Source organism: Enoplosus armatus, chromosome 3 (genome assembly GCF_043641665.1).
Source record: "Enoplosus armatus isolate fEnoArm2 chromosome 3, fEnoArm2.hap1, whole genome shotgun sequence".
NCBI lineage: Eukaryota > Metazoa > Chordata > Actinopteri > Centrarchiformes > Enoplosidae > Enoplosus > Enoplosus armatus.
In genome coordinates this window covers 10,536,991-10,554,142 of record NC_092182.1, presented here as the reverse complement: position 1 = coordinate 10,554,142, position 17,152 = coordinate 10,536,991, and the positions used below count along the sequence as shown (strand labels likewise).

The 17,152-nt window shown below is 42.5% G+C and overlaps 1 protein-coding gene across 1 annotated transcript; it reads right to left on the bottom strand.

Annotated features, from left to right (window-relative positions):
• Positions 1 to 152: 152 nt before the first annotated feature.
• Positions 153 to 15,834, bottom strand: per3 (period circadian clock 3). The gene is made up of 22 exons (XM_070903051.1): positions 15,704 to 15,834; positions 10,902 to 11,290; positions 10,269 to 10,429; positions 10,000 to 10,118; positions 9,551 to 9,749; positions 8,841 to 8,892; positions 8,400 to 8,548; positions 7,907 to 7,985; positions 7,677 to 7,783; positions 7,281 to 7,437; positions 6,924 to 7,032; positions 6,295 to 6,423; positions 6,091 to 6,199; positions 5,898 to 6,009; positions 5,647 to 5,786; positions 5,371 to 5,532; positions 4,950 to 5,201; positions 3,970 to 4,829; positions 3,624 to 3,816; positions 3,208 to 3,394; positions 2,318 to 2,468; positions 153 to 1,683 (listed from the first exon to the last, which is right to left on the bottom strand). The coding sequence occupies exons 2-22, from the start codon at positions 11,159 to 11,161 to the stop codon at positions 1,561 to 1,563; spliced, it is 3,810 nt and encodes a 1,269-aa protein (XP_070759152.1). The 5' UTR covers positions 11,162 to 11,290; positions 15,704 to 15,834; the 3' UTR covers positions 153 to 1,560.
• Positions 15,835 to 17,152: the final 1,318 nt, after the last annotated feature.

The following is a 17,152-nucleotide window of genomic DNA, read 5'->3' as shown; positions in this document are numbered from 1 at the left end:
TCTGCCTTTTCTGAATGTTTTGTGTTGAGTCTGCACCTACTGGTAGCACAGCTTGGTGTATACAACTTCGTCCTTGGTAGTAGGCATCAGCAGAGCTATTACTTAGTTTTTTGTGTATTGTGCTCAACAAACAGTCACGCCTAAGTACACAGTTAGGTCATAGTTCATTTATTCATTCCTTTGTGTCACAAACAAACAGTCCCTGAATTCAAGACAAATGGCTTTTTATACACTTTGTGAAGTTTGTTTTGAGTGATTTTTCTATAAAATACATGGTACTGTAATATACTTTCAATCTAAAAACAGTAGAAAACCCTGGTCTGTCTTGCACTGTTGGACAACTGTATCGAAGGAAGCAGTTCTCAATCGGTCAGCGCGCGCACACATTCACAAACTCACCTGAAATCTGAATCCAGTACGAGAAAAAGTGTGACAACATTCACAGAACTACAATGGGTCAATTCATCTCTGTCTCTGTTTCTCTGTCTCTGTTTCTCACACACACACACACACACACACACACACACACACACACACACACACACACACACACACACACACACACACACACACACACACACACACACACACACAGACAGCCAGCCACACAGACTTTAAGAGGAAATTCATTCAGTACATAAACCCAGGATCAGAGGACATTTGGGGCCACACTGTGTCTGTTTACAATTAGAGGTAAACTACAGGTACTGTAGGGTGGTGACCAGGCAGGACACTGGAGAAAGGCTACAGGAAGGTTTGGACATCAGGGTGGACTTGTGTTGTAGCACTAAATTCAATTTGAAATGATCAACACGTTTGCTGTTGTTTGTGAGTCAGAGTAACATGAAAACTGATGTTCTGGACAAGAGGAAACCAACCTACGGAATAAGAGAGTATACTCCAACAACAATTAACTTACAAGATCAGAATCTGCACATTATAAACAGAGAGCAGCAAGTGTGTCTTTGTCTTAGTGTCCATCAAAAGCAATCTGCCATGTGTCAACCATGGTACGTTACTATGCAGTTGAAGTACACGTACTGTACAATCGGCACTCCGTGTCTCTGGAGAAGAGTCTGACATGTGCTCTGACACTCAAACTGGGCCAGCTCCGTCATTGTCTTGTCACCCAGTCACACCCATTCTACAGACCGGGTATGTGTACACAGTGCTCATGTTCAGGGGGCAGCAACCATGGGACCTTCTTCCGATATTGAGCGTCAAGTGGCTCACGGTGCCAAAGGATCTGGTCAGTCTTAAATACAAACTAAACCCCTACAGGGGTCTATAAACACAAAAGGTAGAGAGGTATAGTATTTATGGTCCAATAAAGGCAATCAAGTTAGGCTGACTAAGAGAAAATGCCCGTCTCTCTCTCGCCTCCTCCGTTCCTCAGGGCCTGGTCCAGCCACTGATACCTTTACAAACATATTAAACTTCAAACTAAAGCATAGGGACCCACTCCTCCGGATTGGTCAGAAGAAATGCATGGTGGGAGCTGTCAAGGTTTCTGGCAGGGCTGGTTCGCTGTGAGGTTCATTGATTTGGCTTCCAGGTCTCTCAAGTGTCCACCACAGGTCCGATGGAGTCCTGCTGAGGGTTCTCCAGAGTGGACGAGCTGTCCGGGGTAGGAGGGTGAGGGGAGTGGGTGACCCTTGCAGCTGTGCTGCAGCTCACACAACCCTGTGAGACACAAAGATACATTAAACATGCGCTCATGTGACCTGAGATTGTTGGAGTGAAGGTGCCTCACCAAGCAAAACTTAAGAGGTTTATTGTTAGTTCGAAACAGTTAACTTTAATTGACGTTGGACTCCTGCAGGCCAGGAGGATGATAGCTTTATCTTGGAGGAAAATGGATATACCTCCGATGCATGTATGGGTGAAGGAGATGGCATCCTGTATTGTCTTGGAGAGACTGACTTATATAACCAGAGGAAGGGCAGGAGAATTTGAAAATGTGTGGAAACCTTTGTTGAGTTTCTTGGTGTTTCAAAGTCATTTTGAAATTGCTGTATGTTACTACATTGTTGTGGTTTTCTGTTATCTGTTTTCCTTTTTTTCTTCATTTTTCTTTATTTTTATTCTTATCTCATGTGTTTTATCTTAGTTTTTGTCAAATATGTGAAGTATGTGAAATGTTTATTTTCATTTGATGACTGTGAATACCATGACTACATGTTTCATTGTTTAATTATTACTGTTATGGTCTCTGTATGTGTGATATGTATTCAAGACTCAATAAAAATATTGCTTAAAACAATCTCATGTGAGCAGAAAGATGAACATGTTTGGGTGTGTGATTGGAGAGCCCCACCTGTGTGTCTATCTCCTGTGGGATAGAGTGCTGTTGGATCCAGGGATGGACCTCAGCCAGCTCCTCTCTCTGCTCGTGGCTGAACCACGGCTGGAGGGGCTGAAGCACCCGAAGCTTCTCCCTGTCCTCTGTCAAAACCTCATTCTGGTCCCTGGAGGAGAGGCACGGCAAGATACAAGGCAAAGGCGAAGGGTTACATGACATGGGAATGGTGTAGACAGAGAAAACAAAACATCTTGCGTACATCTTAGACATTGTAATGACACAATCTAATCAGCAGAGGGCACCTGTAAAACTAAAGTTCACCTTTGTCTTAAGCAGCTATTCTCTTAAGCAGGAATGACAAATGAAGACACACAGTAATTGTCCAGCAAAAATTGTCTGAACTGTTTGCCATTTTAAAACCAGGCATGAGAAGTCGCTTGGATGCCAATGTTCAAGATCAAGGGACTCACAGAGGCAGAGTCATCAAACAGCTGTCAAGCAGCCAAACGGTGTCACAGAGTGTCATTAATGGGAAGCCCAAAAAGCTTCGACCTCAACAGTTTTGACTTTAAGAGCTTCAAAGAATTTGACCAGAGACTGAAAAACATAACAAAGGAATGAGCTGTTATTCATCTTTTGAAGTCACCAAACAGTTGAATCCACTGGTTTTGCATGTGGCAAAACCTTTAAAAGATGCTAAATATGGCATGTTTGCCAAGTTTGGTTTGGTTCAAAGTGAAAAAAAGGACAGTATTGATACTCTGCTCTGTGTGGGTTGAAATTTTGAAGCGTGTTGCTTTTACAGCTTTTATGTATGATGCTGAAGCAAGAGGCGACAAAGGTTTTGACAGGACTGACATTACATTTTAGTTCATCAGTGGAAGGGAGTGGTGTTGTGCGTGTACCTGGTGTGGATCTTGTACGTCATCATGACATGCTCAGGTGTGTGCTGGATCATGCTCCACAGTGAGTTCTCCACCTGAGTGTCGAAGCTGTGTTGGTGCTCTGCTGGTGCCTCCTGGCTCTTGCGGGTTTTGTGTGATATGTCCGATGAATCATTGCTGGCAAAGTATTTGCTGCTGTTGCTGCTGCCTGTAAGCCACGGAGAGCTCTGCATCAGTCACTTCACCCTAAACCCCTAGAGTGAAACTGTTGCTCCTCTGTCTTGCATTGTTTATTTGATTGTTTTACTCATTTGCAATGTGCTGTAAAATTTAGAAGCAGCGTCTTTGGGATATTAGAAATATTATCTGCCAGCTATAAACACAGAATGACAATTTTATGCAGACTGTTTCAACTATGAATGTGTTTTCCCTCTTACCAGTGTGTGACGTGGAGGTTCCATTGGAGCCAGATCCAGATCCAGATCCCAGGGATCCTCCAGACTCCCCTGACCCGGACCCTGAGGCATTAGAGCCAGTCCCTGACCTGGCATCCTCCTGCAACAGCAGGTCCAGCAGCTCACTGGATGTAGACTGGGCATCATGGTTCCCAGATTCACTGGGGTTATCACCCTGATCAAGACAAAGGTTTAACAGTCAGAATTAAACCAAGTAATTAATGCTGTGAATACAACTGGAGAGTTTGTTTGTACTGTATATCTACATGTACTGGGTATGAATGACAATACATCTACTGACAGAATGATGTTGTTCTTGTTTAAAAACCTGGTTGGCATGTTGTTCGTGGAGACTCTCAGCGTGGTTGTGTCCGGTGCTGCTCTGCCCTTCACTCGGCTTTGGCAGCTCCTCCTGCAGCAAGTTCAGCTGCAGCGGAGAACTCGAGCGAGAGCTGGAGAATAAAGCCCGAGGCCCAGCTTCCTCCTCCTCTTCCCCAATAGAGGAGCTGGCTCTGGGCGAGAAAAGCAGAGGGCCCAGGGGGGTCTGAGTGTGGGGGCCAGGCTGGGCTTGGAACTGGGGCTGAGAGAAGGGGGCACTGCCAGGGGCAAAGCTGATGGGTACCTGGGGCAGCATGGACGGAGCAGCCGGCGGGTAAATGGACGGGTAGCCTGGAGTGAAAGTTGGGTAGTTGGGCAGGATAACAGCCATGACCGGAGCCACGTAAGGGTTGATGCTCTGGGCTGGAGCCATTGGCTGCAGATTGTGAAAGTTCTGGATCGTCTGCAGATTCTGAAAGGGCTCCATCAGGATTGGTTGCATGCCAGGCAGGCTCTGAGCAGACTGCATGATGTTGAAGTTGTAGCTGAACTGAGATGGGTCAGGAGGCTGCAGTACCATGGGGGTCACTCCAGGCAGCTGTTGTGGTCTAGGTGGTTGCTCCAGGCCAGGCTGGTTCACCATCGTAGGGAAGAAGGGTGCATGGAGTGGGGATGCTTGGGGGTAGGGCGCCCCCATCTGGGGCTGGGAGGACTCTGAGGAGGGCCAAGAGGAGTTGGGGACTCTGCGAGAAGGGCCGGGTGGGGAAGCGTAGCTGTCTGAGGAACCCTGGGGTTTTGGGCGCTTGTGTCTGGGCTTTCCTCTCCGTGGGCGGTTCCACCCACCAGCGCTCAATGGACGTAGGTAGTCGCCTGTGGTGAGAGGGACACAGGCTGCAGAATAAGTTTGATTAAAGTGTCCCTTTAAAAATTATATTCAGCAGTCACTAAATCCACACACGTAGTTAGTCATTTTTGAAAGTAAATACACACCTGGGTGGTGGGAGTGAGCCATAGAGCTGTTGTCCAGCTGCAGATAGGAGCTGTAGGGGCTCTGGAGGATGCGATGGCGGAATCGATCCACATACTCTTGCTCCTCCTTCTGGGTGTGAGCCGACAGCACCTCCTTGGTGAGACCTATAAACCTTCGTTCCTCTGTGGCGGGGCTCGGGGCAGGACGGACGGGGGTCGGAGCAGCATCAGCAGGCTCGCTGCCCATAGGGGCATCCTCAAGTGCCGTGGCCTCTGTGGGAGCACAGCACATTGAGGAAAAAACATGTTCAATAGACAGTTTACATAGTTATCCAAAGCTTTAACTTGCATATGCTGTTTATTAAAATGATCTACAGAACAAAAAGAGCATCTGAGTGACTCCCGTGATCTGACACACAGATGTAAAGGCATGTTTATGTACCTGATTCAGGCTGTGGTACATGAACGATGGTGCTACTGTACGAACACTGGCTGGTGACAGAGACTACACTCATGGCCTTAGTGGACATTGTGATGTCTGTCAGAGGCGCTCCAACAACTGCTGCTGCCGTAGGGGCCACTGACACCCCACTGTCTAACACCACTGGACCGTGAGGAGAAACGAGATGAATCACAGTTAATGCTGCTTTGGCAAGAAATATGTCACCCAAATGAAAACCGAGTAATAAACTGTGCAGTGTGTGTGGTGTGTTTATACCATCTGAGCTGGCCTGAGCCGTGTCAGTGGCTCCAGCAGGCTTGTCATCTTCTGAGGTAGAGGATGAGGAAGAAGAATTGTCCAGGGAATGAGAGTCACTTTTCCGCTTGAGGGCTGGACCTGTACAGCTCTCCAAATATCTGGAACACACCAACACACACAATTAACAGTGTGACAGGAACTAGCTGCTTTAGCAGGTAATGAACTAAAATGATCCAAGAGCGGCGCGATGACACTGCCACCACACACACCTGATGATGTTGTCCACACAGTTGATCTGCTGGTAGGAGGGAATGTGTGTTTGCTTCCTGCCTTCTTCGTGATCTCTGACCTCAGGGTTGGAGGCTACGGGGGGGCGACACGCTGGGGGAATAAATGGTCATTTTAGCCAATATTAAAAAATGTGTTTTGTAATTGCACTTATTATGTGTGGGGCTGCATTACCTGTGGCAGGTTTGCCAAGAAGAGCAATTTTGTGACTGGAACCCAGATAAGCCTGCTGGCCCCAACTCTTGACTCTATTCACATCAGCACAGATCTGCTGCAAAGTCATCTGCAATAACACACGCACAATGTATCAGCATGATTAACCTTGGCAGCGGGGCTACCTCTGGCTTCCTGGCCTGTGATGTCACTGTGATGTCTCACCGGTTCCCGGTGTGAGTCCTCCCACAGGTTACCATTGCTGTCACTTGAAGAGGCTACGCTGATGTAGTGCTCGTGAGAGCCGTTACTTCCCAAACTGCCGTAACCACTGGAGCCATTGTTATGGACCGGCTGTGGAGAAGAGACACAAAGTCAAGTGAAGGTGCTGGAGAAACTCAAGGCAGAAAACAGAAACAAAAGATAAAGTAAATGATCTGCGGGTGTGTGTGCGATATAGAGAGGCCTGCTTGTACTGGTTCCAATAAATATAAATAATATAAATAATAAATGCCTCTCATGCTAATGTAATTCAAAGTGATTCTGTTTGTACTGTGTGTGTCTGTGTTAGTAAGGGTGTACACCTACAAACATGTATGTGGTCTAGGACTGCAACTTGCTCACACTATCAATAATTTATTTAAGCAATAAAAAGTGTCAAAAAATTTTCTTTCTTGATTTCTTAGTAAACAACAGAAAACACCTCAAAGGGTTAATTTCATATTGATATGAAACAGAAACAGGCAAACTAATTGTAGTATTTATGAAGCTTTAACCTGCTAACATGTGATCTTTTCCATTGATAAATGATGATAAATATTTGAATGAATTATTTTCAGTGCTAAAATATCGACCTGCAGAAAAAGCTTATAGATCTTTGCTTGCAGATCTTTGATTTCCTCAAGGGTGACTGGGAAATCCTTCTTTGTCGGGGCAGCAAACACATCCTCATTCAGTGGACTCCTGGTGACAAAAGGCAACAGCACAGTGATGTCCTGAGCACGTAGAAAGCATTGAGACTGTATTTGTGTTTTTTTTAATTCTTTATTTTGGGACAGCAGTATATGTGACAAAACATCTATCAGGACAAAAGCAGTTTAGTCTCCTCTGCCATCCCCAGATTTTGATTTTTCAAAATCAAAGAGAATATTTTATTCTGCATAAACATAATTCTCTTTGTGTGGTTTTGAGTTTGAGCTGTTGCTACTTACGTCCTGACTTTATGCCGTCCAATGATGAAGGCCACCTTGCGGCTCCAAGGGTTGATGAAGCTGGACCAGCTGGTGTCCAAGGTGATGTGGTCTCCATTCTGACAGCGCAGACGCACCGGAGAGTGCTCAAACGGAGACTGGCCGGCATACTTCAGCACTACACATGGCATGAGGAGTTTTGAGAGAAAAAACAACAAGAGAGGGGTGAAGAAGTAGCAGACTGTATGACCGATCGGTACTATAAACAACACTGGGTGGAGCCCGGTTAGGGGTGCAACTACTACTGGTAATAAATCAATTAATTGTTTAGTATGCTTGACGTCAAAAATCAATGACCATCATCTCTATATACTACTGAGGTGTATTTTTAAACCTCTACCTTCCCTGAACACTAACCTTTCCTGTGCATAGACAGCATGAGGGGGCGGTCATCTGGATGAATGCAAGTCAGCAACGACGTGCCAATCAGATCCTGAGGAAGGTAGCCTAGCAACGGCACAGCCCTGTGGATAGTGACCATCAAATAAGCTTTGTCAACACACTGCCATTTTAAAAGATCAACGTAAACTCTGTGCTCTGTGTGTGTGTGTGTGTGTGTGTGTGTGTGTGTGTGTGTGCGTATTGACCTGTCATCAACTTCCAGGAACACACAACCAGGGGAGTGTGTGGTGGTGAAGATGCGCTTGTCCAGCGGGATCCGAGGTGCTGCATGAGCGAATAATAAAACAGTGTCAGGGATCTTTCTTACGTGTTTAAGAACATGAATACATAACTCTGCATAATGATGACTGAATAGTATAGGTAGGCAGAGGCAGTGAATGAAGTAATAATATTGTGAAAAGGCGCAGACCGTGCATGCAGCCTGTTACATATGTCAGTATAATTCCCCCCCATGGATCAATGAAGTATTTCTGATTCTGAATATTTATTTGTTCACAACTGTCTCAGAAACACCCCTGGGATGGGCATGGATAAGCAGGAAGTTGGACAAATATCTTTTATTAGGAAGCAGAAATAAACAAAGTGAGTAAATAAACAAATAAATAAATACTTGTTGTTTATTGTTCATGGAGAAAGGCTGTTTGAGTTGTGTTGAGTTTGAGGTGCTAATAATTGTACCCTCATATCCAGAGATGATGCGTTCAGCTAGCGCCAGGCAGCACGGCTCCTCCTCATCCCCACTGCTTCTTGTTCCCTGCACCTTCAGCAGGTAGGGGGTTATCCGAAACGGGTTGTAACGCATCTCACCGTCACGGTCCTTCCCACCCCTAAAACATAAATACAAATTTTTATTTCTAATGTGATGTATGAAGTAAACATAAGTCATTTTAATTAACTACTATTAAACACTGAAAAATTACGTTTCAATTACAGCAAAGTCTACATGTGTCTTCTACAAAAGTAATACAGTAAATGCTACCTTGCTAACTAATCTATTCGTAAAGACTGGTAATTGTTGTCATTCAATCATCAATTCAATCATTGTGAAATCACAGATTTTGGGGAGGCCTAGTGTACGAAAGATCCTTAACATAATGGAGATGCAGTACGCATACTGACCTGATTCTGCAGAAGAAAGACTTGACCTGGGCACAGTCGAACAGAACCCCCGCTGCAGAGACAAAGAACGGAGAAAAGTTAGTTATCTGCCAGTTCTTTCAATGCTTTCAGTGCAACAACTCACAATTATGAAGAAAAAAATCAAATTAGACAGAAAATATTTATTATTAACACTGTTGTAAAGTCACATATATAGTAAACTTAACCTAAACAAACCTATTAAATTAAATATAATCTGGACAAAATAACTAACTTATGTTAAGTGAAATTAAAATAAGTACAAAGTAAAACAAAAAGCAAAAGGATTTTGGAGTCTATGTAATCAGATTTGTTTTGTATTTATTTATGTTCATGGTAAAAAACAAAGAAGAAATGTTGGTTAGTGTTTCTCTGAGCTTGTAAAAAGAGGAAGTCACAGTTTCCATCAGGATTGACAACATTTTCTAATTGCTCCTGAATCTCATAGTGCATCTTTTCATATTATTATTTATGAGAATAAAATACAATCTAGCTATTTTTCCAGTAAAATTGTCATGCCTAAGGAAACAATGCACTAAAACTAGAACTGAAAACTCAATAACCACTACCATTAACTAAACAAACTCTGCTGAATAAAGAAAACAAACAAAAAGCTAAAGCTGTTTAATATCAGTTGAAATTAAATCAAAAATGAAAACCTATTCAAAATAGTAAATGTGGTCCAAACACACCTGTGTGCGAGTTGCTCCAAGGCGGCAGATGTGGCTGAGCCGTGTGCGAGTAGAAGACATTAACGTCTTGGTGGAAGAGCAGCTCCACAAACTTGGCCGATTCCAGGAACTTCCTCTTGCAGCACATGATGCTGGGAGCCTGCTCCGACGCGTACAGCACGCGGCCGCTCGACAGCGAGAAAACCACTATGAAGGAGTCCTACGCACAGAAATGTAGAAAGATACACACACACACACACACACACACACACACACAAGCGAAGCCAAGTCACAGACACACACAAAAGCAGTAAACACACATACACTCACACAATAAAACGTGCAGCAAGTGTGTTTGCTTCTTTAAGACTGTCCGCAACTTCTCAGTATCAAAATATGATATGTGAACAGCTCACAACAATAGCATCAGTTACTGTGAGTTGTGTGTGTGTGTGTGTGTGTGTATATACCGTGTTTTTAAGGGTGTGTTCAGAGGTGACTCTCTCCAACTCTTCCAGGGTGCAGACAGTGGCATCTCTCCTCTCATCCTGGCCATTTCGCATCAGCAGTTTGTAGTATTCACTATTGGCTTCAGAGGAACACAAACACACATGCTGCTTTGAAACAAGACCATGATATCAGGCTTGTTGGAGAAAAAGAGGTGACACTACTCTGATCTCAGAGAAAAAACAAAACTAAGAGTAACAGAGGTTTCCAGCTGTCCGTTTATCCAGGTTACCTTGCACTTGTTTGACACAGTTGAGTGCATAATGTAAGGCCTCCACTGTGCTGGCTTTGCTACGAGTGCGTTTGTCTGATGGGATCCTCTTCTTCATCTCAGCCACCGTGACCATCACCTCTCTGTGGGTCTGCCCCTTGCCACCACCTGCGTTCTCGCTGCTACACACACATTCAGAGAGTTTAACTTAATAAAACGCAGGCAAACAGACAGGTTGTGAGCTCTGACTCAAAAAGAACTGACAGTTGGAGGAGATCTCAAGTTTTTCCGGGAGTTTGTTCCAGATATGTGGTGCATAGAAACTGACTGTTTCTTCAGTATTGACTCAAATACAGTAATCTGGCTAAACTGTCGACTTGTTTACAAACCGATTATCAGCGATGAACTTGTGTGAGTTCTCAGCTATTACTTTGGTGAGTACAATGTTATAATGGATAACCCAAAGGCCAGAGCTGCAAATAAGTTGTAGTTAGCCAAAGGTGTCAAAATGTTCACAGGAATGAATCACTTATCTTAAGCAACACTGCAAGTTGATATTCACCGATGCAAAGCCACTACTATGGTATGCCATGGTGCATTTTAAAACTTGTTTTGAGATTAATGAAGAGACGTGGCAGAAACTGAGGCACGTACCTCTTGGTTGAAGCTGAGGTGGATCCTGTGGAAGAGAGGTCATGTGATCCACTGGTCATCTCCTCATCTTCCTGCCCCACTTCTCCATCCATAGCTCCAATCTCCTCCCCCCCAAGGCGCTCAGACTGCACCCCTCCGTCATGCTGCCCTGATGACACCCTCCCCTCCCCTCCACTTCCTCCTGTGGCCGGCAGTAACGCAGGCTCCTCCCCATCCAGACCGCTGTCACCTCCAGGCATCTCCACGCTTTGGTCACACATCAATAGTAATTTGTCCAATTGCAGTGGTCTTCATATGTTCAACATGGGGAAAGGGTTCCATGTGGTGATGACAAACTACTGTTCATTCAATCTGTGCTGAATGTTGGATGTAAGGGTCTGCCTTGAGCACTGTAAGATAAAAGGAATTAAATGGAGATGATAAGAAACTGTATCAGAACAAAGTTTGAAGGATTTAATTCACAACATGTACGAAGAAGTAGCAGCTAATTTCTTAGATTATTTCTTAACTGTGGGACCCCTGTGACTGAAAAAAACGTAGAGGTGTGGGGCCAATGTTCAAAGATATTATTTTAAAAAATCGAAATGAAAAAAATGTAATAAAAAAAAGAAAAGAAAATGCACTCCCTCCTAGAATTTCAGATAAGGACACGAGAGCCTCAGGGATTGCAAAAAAAAGTGTAATGATGCATAGTAGGTAATAGCCAACTATAGGTAATAGCACTGTCCTCTGTGTTTTCTGAATTGAAGATGTGAAGTAGGTGGTTTGTTTAAAATAGAAGTGACCAGAGCGTGAGTTAAGGTAATGATCAAGTCACCTGAGCAACCTTTCAAACCCCCACAGACACATGCAGGGGTTAAATTCTTGTTAAGACTCTAAGTTGTTGGGATAAGGCAGCAGCTTGCTTAGCTTGAACATGATTCCACGTCTACTTTGAACCAATGAATGTACACATCTAAATTTGCTCTGCTAGTAGGTTTTCCTATCATTTATTCCATAGACATGCATGTATTGGGTTGTAATTTCATACCACATACTAACTATATACAGCATGTACTATATACTAATTCTATAGAATACTGATTTTGCAGTTAGTATTAACCATTTTAAAGGAAATTTTCAGGAGTCAATCACAATCCTCACAGAGACAGCACACTCAAAAATCAATTGTTTCTTATTATGTATGCTGATTGTTTTGAATATAACTTTTCCAGTGTGAACTCACTGAATACTCAAATCCTGCTTAGAATCAGTATGTAGTGTGAAACTGGGACACAGCTAAGATGAAAAGAACAGGAGTACTTAATAAGATTAATGTTTGCTGCATTCTATTGAGGTGTGCCAGTTCTGGGACAACATTACTGTAATTAGTTACACCTATGCTTTTCCTGCTATGATATGTCAAAATGTTTGCCATGAAAAAGTCCATAGAGGCGGGGAAAACCTCATATTAAAAGAAAATTGTCACAAGTATGATGTGGCAAAAGAAACAAAAAAAAAGAAAAAAAATTTAACTTGTTGCTGACTTCTTGTGACATTGGTGCATTTTATTGTCAAATAAAACCAAATATAAACAATTCCTCTGTTTGGTGCAATAAGACAATGTTTTTCTTTTCTCGAATGTGAACAAACACAATCTGCCTTGTTATCTAATACTACTGAACTGTCTGACCATCACACTGACTCGCTGCTTTCTGACTCATTCCCATCATCTACGCTTTACACACATGGGCGCATTTGATCCATCAATACTGCCAGGTGACACCAGGTACAACTCTGCCAAATGCCAGTCTTTACACAACACCAACAATAATGTGAAACTCGGAAGCATAATAGCTGATGCCCACAGAGACATTTTCCTTGCCTTTCCTCCAAGTCAAATGCTGCCCAAATCCCCTGTAGACACTCTGAAGTGACACATCTTATTTAATGTTTACAGATAAAGGATAACCCAGCCCAAATGGGTGGTTACATTCAGACACAGTATTTGTATTTCAAAATAGCTGTATTTATGATGAATTTTTCAGACATTACAAAAGAAAACCAAGATAACATATTTGCCTTCTCCAGTCAACTTCCATGATAATATCAGTTAGAAACAAAAAAATGCAAACTGCAGCTACCACTACATACACAAATAGCTGTGAGACAAGACGAGTGAGACAGAGATAGACTGAGACACACTGAGAGGTACAAACAAGAGCCAGAAAAAATATCCTGCGCCGTTCAACAGGTCGTCACTGCAGGATTACATAACCAGCTTGCTCAATTCGGAGTGTATAAGCTATCCTCCTATTAAACCTGTACTGTGTGTGTATGACGCACAGACGCAAACTCATGATAACTGTGGTGTAGGTAAAATGCTCTGGCCTTGCCTTCATTTTATAGCACACAAACACACCTGAAAAGGCCTCGCTAAGGTCAAGGTGCTCAGCCAGGTTAGTAATCTCTGTCTGTGCTCCCCCACTTCTCAGAAGTTTAAAATCTTGTTCAAAGCACATCGCAATCCAAATGTAAAGGTTAGCTGCACTGATGGTGGTTGGAACATACTACGACTCCCAAATTGACTGACCAGTCATTTAATAAGACAATTATCACAAGAAAAAAATCTAAACTGTTCATGTTTTTTTGGCACCGTTAATGATTTGTATAGATCTGTGATGTTTGTAGACATAGGAAATAAACTGTCCCATATTTATAATTATGTTAAAAGTTGAAAAACACAAAATTGCACAAAACTGTTGAATTGCATATGTATATATAAAAACCATTTATACGGTCAAAACAAAAATGAAATAACTGAACACAAAAAACCTTAGCAGAGCAGGGCTATGCTTCATCCTGCCTGTAAGAGTAGAACATAGCTTTACTAGGCTTTAGGGCTGGACGATCTAGCCGAAAACAACATTAATGAGAATATTTTTCAAATAAAAATATTGATGTGATCACAGTGTGGCAAACAACATCACAACATCACCCTAACCCTAACCCTAACCCTTTTCATGAGACCAAATCCTTCATAAGCATAACAACAAGTACTTTTTATTTACAGCTTGAATTTGGACAAGAGAACTGAGTGATAATAACATGATATGGTCATATCATAACAAGATAATTCTTCTGAAAGTTGATAAATGATAATATTGAATTATAGCCCAGCCACATTTGGCTTGTGGTAAAATATGGCACTGCAGGCCAAATAAGAATTTACAACACCTACTGTTACACTAAAATGGCTGGTCGTCTTGTCAAGACTGGGCCCAACACAAATATGTAGTTAATACCACATTACAATGACAACATTTCCTGAGCAGAAAACTCCCATTTTGGCAATTGGGAGCAATAACCTTTAGGAAGGCCTGTTTTTCACACAATATACGTAAGTGGTGAAAGACAAATCAACGAGTAGGCCCACTGTGCAAGGAGTCAAAGAACAGGCATGAGCCATGCAATGTCTGTGCTCAAGTCAACTTTGAATTGTAGAATGATGAAAAGCAATTAAGGAGCCGTCATCTCAAAGAGCTTCTCTTAGACACACTCAACTCACACAACATCAGTATACACCAATTTCCTGCCAATACGGAAGTAAAAGCCTGGCAGGATATACATCCCCAGGCCAATGACATTTGGTTATGAAATCTAATATTCAATCTAATATTATACAATAACATTCACAGACTGGCAACATGTACACATGGTCTATCTAAACCTTAAGATTAACATATATTTAATGGAGGAGGAAAACACTAAAGAAGATTTAGGTGAAAATGGGCTGACACCTGACAGCAAGTTAAAGATTCATGGGTTTGAGGTACATACATCCAGAAGTAGTACAGTGAGGTCACCTCAAACAAGATTAAGATTATCCCTACGACGACATAAACATACACAAATACAACTTATATGCAAGAGGATGAGGAATGAGGAAGCCAATACTGATACCTGTTTTTCATGCTTTCATCCATCGGAAAAAGTAAAGTTTTTCAGACTTCAACAACAGCCCAAAGCCCCTTCCCCCTCAAAACAAACCTGACACTCTTAACAGTTCACTACCTCTCCTCCCCCAAAACATGAACCCAGTAACCTCACTAACCACTGTACATGTTAAGGCTTAAAGGAGAGGCAGATACTACTCCACCGAAAACTAAAGCACAACCGCCATTGTGACATTATTTAAATGGAATTATTGTGTATATTGCCATACATCTGTACAATTTCCCCCCGGGGATCAATAAAGTATTTCTGATTCTGATTTGGCCAGCTACAAAAGACATTTTGACACATTCAAATATGAATATAGAGTGGCATTTAGTACACCATGATACTGGCAATACTAGGCCAGAAGTGGTTTGATAAACTAACGTTTCAATTATTACTGTGTAACGTGAACCAATTGCTTGCTGGCCAGTGTTTTTGCTATTATGATAACTGCATTTGTCATCCACGCAATGCCAAAGTGCCAGAGCAACATTAGCTGCAGTTTGTTACTAACTCGCTAAGCGCCACTCGCTAACCCCGATTTAAGGCAGACATGTCATTTAGCTAACGTATTAGCAATACACACGAACTGACAACTGCTTACAGCCAAGTCACACTGTACTATATGGAGATATACAGTATCCCGCTACAACGAAATAAACAATCACAGGAGCATACTGGGATTAAAGAATACAATTACATTTCATTTGTTTACATCCACTGTTCTCTCTGGCTGGTGCCGTGGGCGAGGTGGTTAGCTAGCTTAACGTTAGCCAACTCGCTGCCGACACCTCAAATATCCTGCCTTCTGGTGGAATATTTACCTTTTTGGCTTCACGTGTGTTTCAGCTTCAATATCCAAATTTAAAATGATATCAAATTGATCGCCGGCGAGTATGGTAAGTATTGTTTTTTAATTATGTCCCAGTCACGTAGATAAACCGTCATCCATTCCGGAGCGCTTGACATATTTCTGCAACGTGAGGCCGGGACCGTATAACTCCGCCCACTCCGTGATGATTGGACAGGCCAATGTTGCATATATCGTGTGATTGGACATGGCACCTGGCAGTGGGCGTGTTTAAACGTTGGGCTTGCTGGCGGTTCACGTGGACCTACATGTTACACAACAGAGGGACAACAAGCTCGGTGTAGACTGCGCAAGCACCCACCCACCACCACAAGCCCGCAGCATCCACCCCTGTACTACTGAATTAATGAACAGAGCCGCTATATGGTCATCCTGATGCAGTTCACATATCTTGTTGCACTTAACAAGAAATTTTAAGTTTTAATTTTTTTTTATTACTTCTTGAATTGTTGTTAGTTATGTATACTACATACTAACAATATGTTTTTGTTGAATCAAATGTCATCACAAGGAGATGGGCATAATTAACTGTTTTGATGAACGGTTTCAGACATTTTTAAAGCAAGCAGACCAAAACCCCACTGATTCCAGCCTCTCAAATGTGAATATTTGCTGGAAAGCCATGGCCTGTGATAGTTAACTATATTTCATTGTGGAGCATTGGTCAGAGAATTTGAAGATGTCACCTTGTAATAGTGATGGACATTTTCCCCATTTTCTGACATTTAAAAAAACAAACTTTAGTTGACTGATCGTATGAAAACAATTGTTAGTTGAAGCACTAATTTGCCCTTTGTCTTGTTAGTTTTATAATCTGGTTTTGAAGAACATATTATATGCATACATAATAATAGTGCAGGCAAGGCTGGATTACTAATTGGGCCCCAGAGCCTCAGATGGCCCAAAGGCTCCAGGTTCACTTGTGGTGATTAGATTGATTGCAGTAGGGGGTCAAGTGGGGCCCACACCTCATTCTTGCCCAAGGTCAATCCAGCCCTGAGTGCAGGAACTGTACATATGCTTTTTGAGTAATACTTAAAGTAATAATAATGGTGATAATAGCAAAGTTAAGAAAACAAATTGATGCTGGAATGCAGGCCAGGAGTCCTCCTGTTGTAGACAGTTTGTTGGAACTGGGACTCATGGGGCTGGCTGATGAATAGGTTGAAGGCTACGGAGGTAATCAGGTGGTGTTAGTAATAATAGACCACAACCCATTTCTCTATGGAAAGTTCTTAGCAATGAAATTGACATTAGCTTACAATTGTTTTTCTTCATTTTTTCTGGTGTCAGTTGATAGGAAGTGAGCTGCTCAGCAGTGTGGATGACCCACTAGATCTTTGAATTATTGAATTAGTGTGGAAGTATGGCTATATCAGACTCCAACAGAGGACCAAAACCA